This window comes from Eleginops maclovinus, chromosome 18 (assembly GCF_036324505.1).
Source record: "Eleginops maclovinus isolate JMC-PN-2008 ecotype Puerto Natales chromosome 18, JC_Emac_rtc_rv5, whole genome shotgun sequence".
NCBI classification, from domain to species: Eukaryota; Metazoa; Chordata; class Actinopteri; order Perciformes; family Eleginopidae; genus Eleginops; species Eleginops maclovinus.
The window spans coordinates 8094293-8106964 of record NC_086366.1 but is presented as its reverse complement, the minus strand read 5'-3'; the positions used below and the strand labels follow the sequence as shown (position 1 = coordinate 8106964).

The 12672-nt window shown below is 41.4% G+C and overlaps 1 protein-coding gene and 1 long non-coding RNA gene across 2 annotated transcripts in view; both read right to left on the bottom strand.

Annotated features, from left to right (window-relative positions):
* The window catches only part of igsf11 (immunoglobulin superfamily member 11), a 90304-nt gene extending 79681 nt beyond the window's left edge, over positions 1-10623 (bottom strand). The window contains exon 1 of the mRNA XM_063906224.1: positions 10076-10623. Within this exon, the coding sequence (XP_063762294.1) occupies positions 10076-10136 (61 nt within the window). The 5' untranslated portion in view covers positions 10137-10623. The remainder of the gene's footprint in view (positions 1-10075) is intronic.
* Positions 6075-7831, bottom strand: LOC134880587 (uncharacterized). The gene is made up of 4 exons (XR_010167937.1): positions 7148-7831; positions 6793-6891; positions 6512-6592; positions 6075-6335 (listed from the first exon to the last, which is right to left on the bottom strand). It is a non-coding gene; the product is annotated as an uncharacterized LOC134880587 (long non-coding RNA).
* Positions 10624-12672: the final 2049 nt, after the last annotated feature.

Here is a 12672-nt window from a genome sequence, read left to right as displayed (position 1 = left end):
CTTGTCATAGATTAGTTTTGGCTTTTGAAACTATACCTGAAGTTATAAAGTGGAGGAGTTGCCATTTGCAGCTTTAATAAAAGTATGATTATTACACTTAATCCATTGAGAAATAATTTTGCGCCCAGGTCAATTATGTTATGACTCAAGCATACTTAGAAAGAACTGGTTACTGCAGGTTTTCATTGCAACTTCTCGTCTTACAATAAAAGTTGAAATGCTTCAATCACAGAATTCCTCTACAGATGACATCATTTTACAAGTTTTCCAAGCGTGCCTCCAGATCATCTTCTGTTTTGGAAAGTGACACCCTACTTTCCAAACACTCTTTTTAATCATCTAACCCAAATGTATTAAAAACTCTTTCAGATTCACCAGCAGCATCGCCTCGCTCCCACACTCTCAAGATTCCCTCATTTGCCACTCTGATTAAAGGTACAACCAACCCCAAAACCTCAAACCCCAAACCTCTGTGAGCTGACCACATCAGATGTTTGCCCCAGATGCTTGGCCGACTGCCGTGCCGCAGAGCTGGACTCTTTGGGACCTAGATTAATGTGTGCTTAAGAGACCATGGGACCAGGCGAATGCTGTGCTCTCTTCCTCCAAATATCTGCCATCATTTATTCATTCACACTCCCAGGTTGGCCGCTGCTGCCATCATCTGAGGACCCCGGCGTCTGAAGTTCTCTGCGCCTCTGTCGCTCAAACACACACACGCATAGGCACACACGCACATGCACTTTGCAAGCAATCCCAGAGGTCTTTTAATTTTTTGAGAAGCTATTTTTAGTGAGAAAAATAATCGAGGTGGAAAGTTCCATCTGTCCAACACTCTTGTTCCAGCTGCTCCTTTTTAGTAGCAGGCGGAAAGAGGAGGGGGGAAAAAAAACGCTACTTATCAGATAAAACTGATACAGACGGGATTTTCTATCATATGCAATCTGCATTAGCAGGATTTTGAGAGGCAAGTTCTTAGTTGGGCGCCAGGTTTTTTAACTGCAAGATCACCTGAGGTTAAAACACTGAGAGGACTTTATAATGGCATGCAGAGCTCTCTCCACTTCTCTCCACACATTTTATTTTTTCTAAGCTTGTATCACTCTGTTCTTTCCATCCCTCTCATTATCATTTTGACCTGCAACTGTTAAAGAGAAGAATGGACTGAAAAAACAAATAAAGTGGCTTTCAAGTAGAAATAGAAACACACCAGTAAACATGGTTTTGGTGATTGTAGATGTATGTTAGGACCTGCTTTACATTTAACAGGTATGTAAGTGGCCACATTTAGCATTTCCCTCCACAGCTGAGTGTCTTTTGACCTGAAAACCATCCCGACTGCTACTATGAAATCAGTGGAACTGATTCATATTGAGTGACACATTGATTGAAATCCAATCTGCAAACTGAGCAAAGGACACCATGTAGGCAACAAACAGACCAGACCTGGTAGAATGTATAATATCCTACTTTAAGCAGACCCTTAAAGGTTAACAAGCTCACAGGGAAAGTGGAGAAGGGAGCTGTTCTAAGTTCAGCTTTGATGCAGACATGAATGCCCTGAATGTCAATGAGCTAAAGAAACGCTCAACATTGCCTTTTTTTATTTACGCTCGAGTGCCCCCTGTCCTCACTGGACTTTTTTTCAAACAAACAGGACAGTGATATGGAAGCCTGGCAGCTTATCCAAACATTTCACCGTCACAATATATACATTTATTTATGCAAATTTGAAATGTTCTATAAGATCTGTTATGCACACAACCAAAGCACACAGTAGTTGTTCAAAAGTTCTGAGCCACCACCGCCGCTTGAATTTAATTTGCTGAATTGATTGGACCTCCGGATCACTCGCTGTAACACCCTTGAGGGTTGTTCTGGGTAAATCGTTAAATCGGGGCATCATGGACAGAGCCGCTCTGTGTTGGTATCACCATGGGGGTTCGTTGTGACAACAGATGAACCAATCCATTTCTCGCATAGAGCCTCTACTGTTTATTCTTCAAACTTTTATTAACTTCCTTCAAATTGTTCGAGCACTACAGATGCAAACTGCAAGACTGTCTTTTACTGTGCAGCTGTATTTCTAATTGAGAGGAACGGATGCAATATGCATGCGTGACTGGGGAGGGTTGATGGCTAAAGAAGGAAATGACATGTCCTGTAACTAACGCTGAAAGTACAAACATGGCCATGGCTAAAGCCTGTCCTAGTCACTTGTGAATTTTACTTCATCTTGTCATACTTTCTCATAGTTTTCTACTCGTTTAAACTTTCCTCATTTCACTATGTTTTACTGTCTGGTGTGCGTCCACAGCAACACATGCTTTAAAGCTAATAAAGAATTTTGTCATTAAGTTTTCTTTTTTATTGTTTTTCTTAAGTTGAACCCGTAAGGCCTCATTGTGTAACATCCATAACAATTTGGTGTCCCCTAACATAATGAACTGATCAGATCAATGAAGTGACAATGTCTGACATGCAAAAAGTGGAGGTCAGTACACACAGCCAAAACAAGCAACCACAATCAATACTGACTTTGCTGCATCAGAATGTATTTATAGAAACACAAACAGCTCCCCACCAAGACGCGAGAGGAGAGAAGAAAAATTGTCCAGCAAATGCAGCTCCTTTCTGAACAAGCCGGCCTGTTATTAAAGCTGGGCAGTTTATTTCTATAAAGTCATTTGTAGACTTGAACCTTCACTTATTGTTATTTCTAAAGGCTTTTTTTTTTTTTTTTGATGGACATGTAGTAAAGAAAATAAAGAGTGAGCACACACCACACTTTCTTGTGAACCTTTTTGCAGACAATCGGTCTGAATGATTCGAATCAATTTAGTGTGTGTGTGTGTGTGTGTGTGTGTGTGTGTGTGTGTGTGTGTGTGTGTGTGTGTGTGTGTATGTATGTGTGTGTGTTCCCCTAAGTAAAGCTGACAAGACGACATTCATTCACTCACTTTGGAGGTGTACACCTAAACAAGTGAGCAGCAGAGTGAAACACATGGACAATCAGGAATAAATTCAATCTCACACAATTGTTCTGTCCAAATTGACATGTCAGGCTTGTGTGTGTGTGTGTGTGTGTGTGTGTGTGTGTGTGTGTGTGTGTGTGTGTGTGTGTGTGTGTGTGTGTGTGTGTGTGTGTGTGTGTGTGTGTGTGTGAGCATGAGCTGAGAATGTTTTTTTGTTTCCTGACATGAGGCTTTGAGGGAACTGGGTTAGAATTGTCTTGCATTTTTTGCTATGCTTAGCTCTTTTTCCTAATAAATGTGCATATGGGTACACTATGTGAAAGAAAGTGTAATTGACTCATTCATTTATAACATGAATAATGCATTCTTATTCTTTAAACTGCAGCATATGTGCATGAATAATGATGCTCATTAATTGTGTCATTAGTCTTTTTTTAATGTGTTTTCTTCTCTAGTAAAACTGATTCCCAAATGCCTTTCACAAGCTATAGGAAACCTTATGGTGTTTATAAGGACTTACTTACCAAACATCCCAAACACATCATTAACAATATTTTATAAATATGACATTATTTTATACTAAGCTAACTAAAACATGTGAAAAACTAGAATTCTTAACACGTAAAATAAGCTTAAATAACTACAGTAACACAAACTTGTGCCCAGCACACATTTGCATAAAATTCCCCAAAGAAGAATTATGGTTATATGGAGATTTTGCTTCGGGATATTCGTCTCCTTAGCTGCCTAGGAACAATGCTTCTCGTTGATCAGTCTGCCCCGTTTCTATTTCAAAACACAGACACTCTCCCCAGGTGTCACCTTTTAATATTCGCTAGTGGCTGAATGTTTTAAAACCTTGTAATTTTAGACCTCGTGTTCAGGCCCGTTTCTAGGATTTTGGGGGCCCTAGGCAAAGAAGTTGTTGGGGGCCTTTAAAAAAAAAATTTCCGCAATTCTGTGCGTTTTAATCACAAAAGAGGTCAAACATACACTGAAAAGTAGCCTTTATTATTTTTTTTATTTCCTACTGAAACTGCTGCTTGCGGCCCTTGGCCTCAGCAAATGCAGACACAATCCCCTCCAAGTCCAAAGACCTGCGGACGTCACTCTCAATTGACATGAGTGCCAGTCCAGAGAGCCTCTCTTGGCTCATAGTTGACCTCATGTAATTCTTTATGCGCTTCAGAGATGAAAAGCTCCTCTCTCCGGAGGCAACCGAGACAGGAAGGGTCAGAAGTAGGCGCAGTGCAATGCTTAAATTGCTGTACAGGTCCAACAGCTTCTCACTGTATATGCAGTCCAGCATTTTAAATGGGCACCTGGATACTTCATCTGGAAAGGTGTGGACAGCAGAGTTGATCTCCAATGCCAAGTCGTCTGCATCAATATCATGGAGGGTTTGTTCCACTTTCCTGCATCTCTCATGCAATTTCCCAGTCTTGATTGTGGCCCTCATGATATCAATGCTGAACAGGAAGTCGTACAGGGCATACACCCCCTCCAGTCTGGAAAATCTGTCTTTTAGGCTGGTGATGGCAGTGTCAACCAAAGGCAGGAAGAAGTCCCTTCTGAAGGCCTCTTCTGGGGTCGATTGGGTTTCATCTGTACTCTCGTAAAGGAACTGCCTTTTCTTTTTACGTTGCCTTTTCTCAGGCAATTTCCTCTCAATTTCCAGATCTTCTGCAATCTCCATTGCATCCGTTTGGCTTGATGCGAGTCCATTTTCCCTGAAATCTTCTAGGTACTCTGTCACTCCCTCGGTTTCTTTTTTCAGTGTTTGCATTGAAACATCCGGGCTCTGGAGGAGCTTGCTCATATGGTTAACCTGATACAAAACGTTGTACCAGGTTATTGTGCACAGAAGAAAGGACCATGTTTTAAGCTCACCATGTAAGCTTTTTGCTGAGGACATGGTCTCTGAGTCCCCCTTCTCTGTAGCATATGTCTCCAGTGCTGACAGTCCGTCTAGTATTTCAGGTAGATGGTACCGCACTACCTTCACACTGTCAATTCGGGCCTCCCATCTCGTCCCTGAAAGTGGCTTAAGGGTGAGCTGCTTCACATGCTGCTTCAAAATTGCCCAGCGGTGCACAGAGGAACTGAAAAGGTTGTACAGTCGTTGCAGCATACCAAAAAAAGACATGGACAACACTGAAGACTTGGCAGCATCTGACACAACCAGATTTAGTGTGTGACTGCTGCATGGGATGCATAGCGCCTTGTTGTTCAGCTCTAAAATTCTTGCCTGCACACCCTGTTTGTGGCCCATCATATTGCTGCCATTGTCGTATGACTGCCCACGGCAATCTGAAATGCTGAGGTTGTGCTTCTCCAACTGGTCAAGCAGGATTTCACTGAGCCCTTTACCAGTTGTGTCTTCAACATGTACAAATCCCAAAAAATGCTCAGCAATAGAAACAGGTGTTTCACAGTTGACAATCCTGAGAACAACAGAAAGTTGTTCCTTGTGGCTGATGTCAGGAGTGCAATCCATGATCACGGAGAAGTATTTTGCTTTGTGCACTCTTCTTGCAATCTCCTGTAGGATTTTGTCTCCGACCAGCTGAATGATTTCGTTCTGAATGACTCCACTCAGGTAATGCACCTTTGTCTCTTTGCATTGTATTCGTCTGATGTGTTCATTCATTACCGGATCAAACTGTGCTAGGAGTTCCACTTGAGCCAGAAAATTCCCATTGTGGCGATCATACACGGTACTGGTAGTTCCTCTCAAAGCCTGGTTGCGTTCTGCCAGATGGGAAACTATGGCAATCACTCTCCGAATCACGCCTTTCCAGTGTTCAACTTCAAGTTGCATCAACTCCATCTGTCTTTGATCAATCAGTGTACTGGTTTGCAGTCTCCTCTGAAGGTCGTGCCACTTTTTCACATTGTCACAGTGCACCTTTGTGCACTCGTGTTTTTTTAGGCGATAGGAAAGGTTCTTCCATCCACCGTAGCCACAGGTCGTTAAGGCATTGTCACGCTCACGCTTCCCGAAAACAGTACAAGGGAAACAGAACACTCCATCTGTGTGGATGGAATACACCAGCCACGATCGATGTATATTCTCACCATTTTTCATGGTTCTTTTGTAACTGTCCTTGGTGAATCTTCGAGGAGGATTGTCTAAGTTTTGCGGGAATTCAATGTCCATGATTTGCACAGGTCCTTTTTTGACTATTTCACAGCGCATACTGCTTGTTAGGACACTGGGCCAACATCCTGGGTCATCACTTAATGTGGTGCTTGCAATACCTACAGGTACCCCAGTTCTGGATGGTGGGGTGGTCTCTGCCATGTCAATGTCATCTTCCTCTTTGTCCTCCTCATGAAGTGGAGATGGAGTTGATGGCACTGTTGAAAACATATAGTTGCAAATTAATTTATAGCACAATTGCCATGTGGTAAGTACAGCAACTAGGGAATGGTGATCTACTTGTATAATGCTTTAAAAAGAAAGGGTCATTTTAATACACTTTCATAGCACATGGGTGTTAGGTGATAAGTTGAAATTGTGCGGCTTAATGCACCTTCTGTTGAACCACTGCTGGGAAGTGGTGTGGATGCTTCCACTTGCTCCTCCTCAAGTCGTGATGGAGTTGATGGCACTGCTGAAAAATATGTAATTACAAATTAATTCATGGCACAGTTTCATGTGTGAAGTACGACAACTAAATGCTTAAGGTATGGTGATCTACTTGTGTAACGCTTTATAGCAAATGGTCATTTTAATACACTTTCACAGCACATGCTGCTATAACTTTGGGTCACTATGATAGGTGATAAGTTGAAATTGTGCGGCTTAATGCACCTTCTGTTGAACCACTGCTGGGAAGTGGTGTGGACGCCGCAATGTTGTCTTCCACTTGCTCCTCCTCATAAACATGTGACGAAGACGATGTTGATGGCCCTGGTGCAAAAATAAATAAATACATAAATAATATTCTTTTTATTTATATTGCACATTTTGCATGCATTGATCTCAACAACTCAGTTATTCATTAACATTAGTGAATGTCCCACATATTTGAAATGTCCAGAAGACTCTGTGGGCAAGTGGAATGAATACACACAACTATGACTTGAATTAGAAAAATGTAAAGTCATTTTGATAACATCAAGTGTGTTGATAGAAGGCACTAATAATAGGTAGAAAAGAACGTTACCTTCAGTAGCACCAGAGACAACACTTGGTAGAGCGGGATGAAGAAATTTCAGCAATGCCCCTTGGAGAAAGAATAAGTACTGTATGATTAGCTTGGTTATTTTTCAAATGCTTTTGAAATCCTATCATTTTACAGTCTGATAATTGTGGTGAAATAGATATTAAAAGCATTACACACAGTTCCTACTAGGCGGTTTAGTGGCGGTTTCTATACGACTACAGGTGAAGCACTGCTTCACCAAAAAAAAGTAAAAAAAATAATAATAATAAAATCTTACAATAATCCCGTTTTCACTGGTTTGAAAACAGAAATACAGTCACTAAGACGAGCTGTTTTCCTGAAATCAATTCTGTGAGTGGCAACAGCGCCATCCCCGCACCCGTGGTGTGTCTGTGTGTGTCTGTGTACTGTCTGTGTCCCATAGAAAAAGCTCAAAGCTATCGGTACAGTTTTTAACGGTGGTCCAGTGGTATTTACAGCTATCATGGAGACCAACAACAACAAACAGCAGAATAGGTTTAGAAAAGGATTAATTGACACTAAAGTGGCTGTTTTCTTCATGTGGCTGATCTGCGCCGGGATGTTAACCGTTAAAATGTAAATAAAGTAAGTAAATCAACCCAATGGTATTCTAGCAAAATTATTGTAAACTCCCATGTTAATCTCCTATTAAATAGCTAGCTACTACAGGAATAACTATTTCACTGGTTGTCTCAAGGCCAGTGGCGGTGCGTCAATAGTGGGCGCTTGGGCGCCGCCCACCCTGACTTTTTGAGTTAAAAAACGTTATATATACAACATAATTGAAATAAGAAATGTACCGTGTTTATGGGTTAAATGTGTATGGGAGACCACTGTCAAGAACCGCTAAAATGTGTCCGGACATAATATATTGCCATTCGCCTTTTCTGAGAATAGGCAGGTCGGCTACCGTCCGTGGGCGCCGATAACATGGGAGTCTATGGGAGAGCTTATACTTTTCTCAGTCATTTTAGCAAGGATAGCTTTTCATTGGAGGATGAAACTGAGATCTGTGGGCGCAAATCTTTGCGCCCACAGCCAATGGCATTGTTTCTTAGTTCAATGTGACATTCTTAGATACGCGATTGGACTATTTCGGCGAATCAGCATCGTTATCATTCCCTAACCACAAGCGTAAAGAGCAGCACCGTAGCTAGCTGAAACTTAGATTGAGTGAATATGGCAACATCGATGGCTGAGAACTCCGTGCAAGCTCTACTTAAAACACCGTTTCATCGACTATCAGATGTCGAAAAGAAGAAATTGAAAGACTTGGGACCCGAGCGTCCGGATTTAAACATTCAACAGACGACCACTGATCGCGGGAGAACCTACACTCGGACTTTCTCCTCAAACTTGTATGCTAAGCGGAATTGGTTAGCTGGTTGTACAGTGAGCAATGCCTTTTTTTGTTTCCCTTGTCTGTTATTTCAAAGTCCTGGGACTGAAACACTTTGGACTACAACCGGGATGAAGGATCTAAAGCACTTCACACAAAAATGTAAGAAGCACGAATGTGGCCGCAGCCACCTAACCAACTGTCTTAAGCTAAACCTCTAAAAAAGTGCTATTTAAACCGTGCCGCCCAACTGCGCCCCCCCCAAAAAAAATGTTCACCAGCCGCCACTGCTCAAGGCTCTAACGACTGAAAACATATGTGAAGTTTATTTAGGATATTAAGAGGAATTAATCGTTGATCAATTTGGCCAGCTGATAACGTTATGAACTTATAGTGAAGTCAAAGGTAGCAGTTTAAGTTTGGTTAGCATGCTAGCATGCCAAACCACTGGTTCCTAGCTAGTCGTCGTTACAACCTCGCTACTCTAGCAAAATATGGTATACCCTGCCTGGCACAATTTTCATGTTGATTGTGTATATTCTACTTACCGGTGTCTTGTTTTCTTTTCTGCTCCTCTTCCCTTTTCTTCTTCTTTTTTTGATTGCCGGAGAGATAATTTCGCTTCATTTTAATTTTTCACTTTTCACTTGCACTTGACGCTGTCGCGCTAATGCATGGGAAAGGGGGGCCCCCTCGAGCTGGGGTATTTCGACTACAATGTGTCGTTGCGCTTTTCGGACATCGCATGCTCTAGGGAGGCGCTGTTGCTGCCCTCGCAGTCGCAGCAGAGCCCTTCATATACAGATGACTGCTTATTATTATGAAGCTATTTAAAATCGTCATTGCTGTTGAATACATGACCTGTCTTATTGGTATGCATGTTGTTTGATTCATGTTGCATTTGTATCAGACTTTTCTTTGAATTTTGAAAAAAAAAAAAAAAAAAAAAAAAAAAAATCTTAACCTGTCGTCTTTGGGGGGCCTCCTCCTACTCGGGGGCCCTAGGCAATTGCCTACCATGCCTACCTGAACGCGACGGGCCTGCTCGTGTTGTGTAAGACGCGCCAAAGCGATATCAGGCACAGCAGAGCGCATTTAGGATAAGACGGGCACAATCAAAAGTGCTTTTGGGAGAGATGACATCGCGACCATCAGGGAAAAGTCATCCTAAATCGGTGCTTTAGTTTTTTGTGGAAATGCCGGGGATTTGTCAGCCTGATCCAAACATACAGTATTAAGGAAGAGGGAGATCAAATGGATGTGGCACGCGGTATTGGATAGGAGTTGAGCCTGTGGCACAATTTAATTCCAAATACATCTGTTTTTGTAGCACTCATGCACATGTAGCGTAATACTGATTTGTTCACGTGATAGAAAATAGTTAAGCCTTTTGGTACATTTCACATAACGTATTTTTATTATTATTATATATATGTGTGTGTGTGTGTGTGTGTGTGTGTGTGTGTGTGTGTGTGTGTGTGTGTGTGTGTGTGTGTGTGTGTGTGTGTGCAACCTTGTGCTTGTAGTTGAGCAGAGGTAAACAAGTTTTCAAGTGTCACACAACTTACCCTCCATGCAGAAAATGATCATCCAGGCTATCCATAGGTCCGAGTTATGAAACTTCACCATGGTTCGTAACTGATCAGTGACTGGTCCTCAGTTTCAGCCCAGTGCCTTCTTCTTCTTCTTCTTCTTTATGAAATCTCAGCTCCGATCACAGTTTCCTTGCAGAGAAGTAACTGTCCCTTCTGATGGCACGAGGCATGAAAGCTGTTCGGGGTATTACGCTGCGCACACCAGCAACATTTCCCAGAAACAACGTCAAAAAGTGTTCACAAAAGCAACACAGAGAGCCTTTCTATCCAACGGGCACTTGCCTCTCCTTGGGCTCTTTCCAACTCCTCCTTTCCTCTCGTTCTTTTGGTAGCTGTTCACTCCAACACTGTTTTATTTCCTCTCGAGTCAGTTTACGCACGCTAGCGAAAACTCAATGTCCACCTGCTGGTGAACAGAAATATGCCCACTTGCTGAAAGTGATTTACAAACAGATCACAAACTGGCACTTTTCCCGTCGGATTGGTGAGTCTCTCCAACGCGTCTTGTTGCGCTCCATGGTTTCTCGTCTGTTCTGCTGCGGCTGATCCGACCTGGGAGCAAATCACACAGCATTGGAAACCAGAAGACTTCCTGTTTATATTTTCCAAAGTAAAACATCCTCGGAAGTTTGCCAAAGGACACCGGGTCAGGTCATCGGTCAGAGTTGAACCACATCACTCCTTAATACCTACGTGGTGCACACACGTTCCGGCATTCATAAAATAGTTCCTCAAAAAAAAAGTAAAGGGCAATTTGACTAATTGTGTCAGAAAAATGAATGTCATTATTTTTGCAAAGTGACAAAAAGGTCTACTAAAATTAATTCTCTGAACAAACCAAAACGTGTATAATGTCTATTTCACTCCGAAGTGGCACAACGGCACTTGTCTCTACTCTAGTAAATGGTCTTGCCAGAAAAAAAAGACCTGTACTCAGTATGCCTTTACTGTGTAGGTCAAATCCACCTGACTTCCTGTTTCAGTCTGAGTGTGTCTGTGCGGCTTGATGGTGATCAGCGGAGGATGATTAAGATGAGCTTGAGCCAGGCTGTTGCTGGGAGACCGCTGACGCCAGACGAGACGGAGAGAGAGACGTGCATGCCCCCCTGCGGTGCAATCACAGAACAACAGAACAAAACAGAACAGGATAAGATAGAATAGAATGGGATAGCATTTAATAGAGTGAACGAATACAATTAGATAGAATTCAATAGAATAGTAAAGTAGACAAGGAAAAAGATAGAAAACAATAGAATCAAATATAGTTGGTGTTCTTTATAGTGACAATGTTTGTTATAATCTGGATAAGCCACGTTATTTGAGCATTTTACAGTACACAATGTGAAGCACATTATTATTATTTACATTGGGATCGACATTATTATAATATGAGACTATAAAATGCACGGCTATGTGCAATTTTTTGTGCCACAATTAAAATAACCACTTTAATTAATGTTGCCATAACAGGCCCTTTCTTTTGAGTCCTTCCTATTATTTGAAAAGTTGATATGTAAATATCAGTACAATGTCACTGCGAGGACAGTTTCAGTCAGGTGATTGTTTCACTCATCATAAGCAAGAAGAGAAAGAGAACGAGCATGCACAACACAGACTTCAGATGTACTAATATGACAGGTCTTTGTGTGTTAACCCCTTTTTCATCTTAATTTATCTAATCAAAGCATGTCATTTGCAGCAAACTGAAACTGTGAGAAGTGGCTGCAGGCTAAGTAACTACTCAGCGATTCTAAGGAGCTGCTGAGAGGATTGCATCAAACAGCCTGTGTTCACTCTGATCCACTGATCACACTCGGCTCACCTCAGCACTAAATCACTGCTTATATCTTTCACTTCACAGGTTGTCTGGTCATGGCGTGGTGTGTGAGCTTTCAAAGCTTTCCAAAGAGAAACCTTCTGACTTTAGTCAGAAATACTCTGACGAAAGTATTTTTTGAATGTTCTTTCCTAATTTGATTTGTAGTTTGAGAAAGGTATACTCAAAGGGGAAAACATGATGGGTGAAATGCCCTGTACATAAATTCCTCTATTCCTTCTTTTACCCTGTAGCTGTTGGAAGAAATGCACAGACATTAAGCTGTTGCAGCACAAATCAGATACAAGAGTATCTTAAGGATATCCAAGGTCCTTATGTAAGACGTCAAAAAATGACAGCAACAAAACAACCTGAAAAAAACATCTTACAGTGCATATTCAAATTCCATCCTATGTCTAACCAAAATATAGTTACTTTAACATTAAGAGAAAGGAAAGTGGCAAATACTTACACTTGACAAGCTGAAACTAGAACATAGTTAATATTTTTGCTAAATAAATTCCATATAAATTTAACAAAAATCAAAGTAGTAAGATACATGCTCTGTCAATCAACTAATCATTTCAGCTTTAGCTCTGTTTGTGCCAAAACACTGTACTTCAGCACTTTATGGGATATAATAGCTGATGTTTGTACCAGTCTGATACCTTTTTTCTTATACTGACTGATGTTTGTCATTCCCTTTACCAGACGCTATGGACAAATTCAAATGACAGATGCAAATCTGAACACA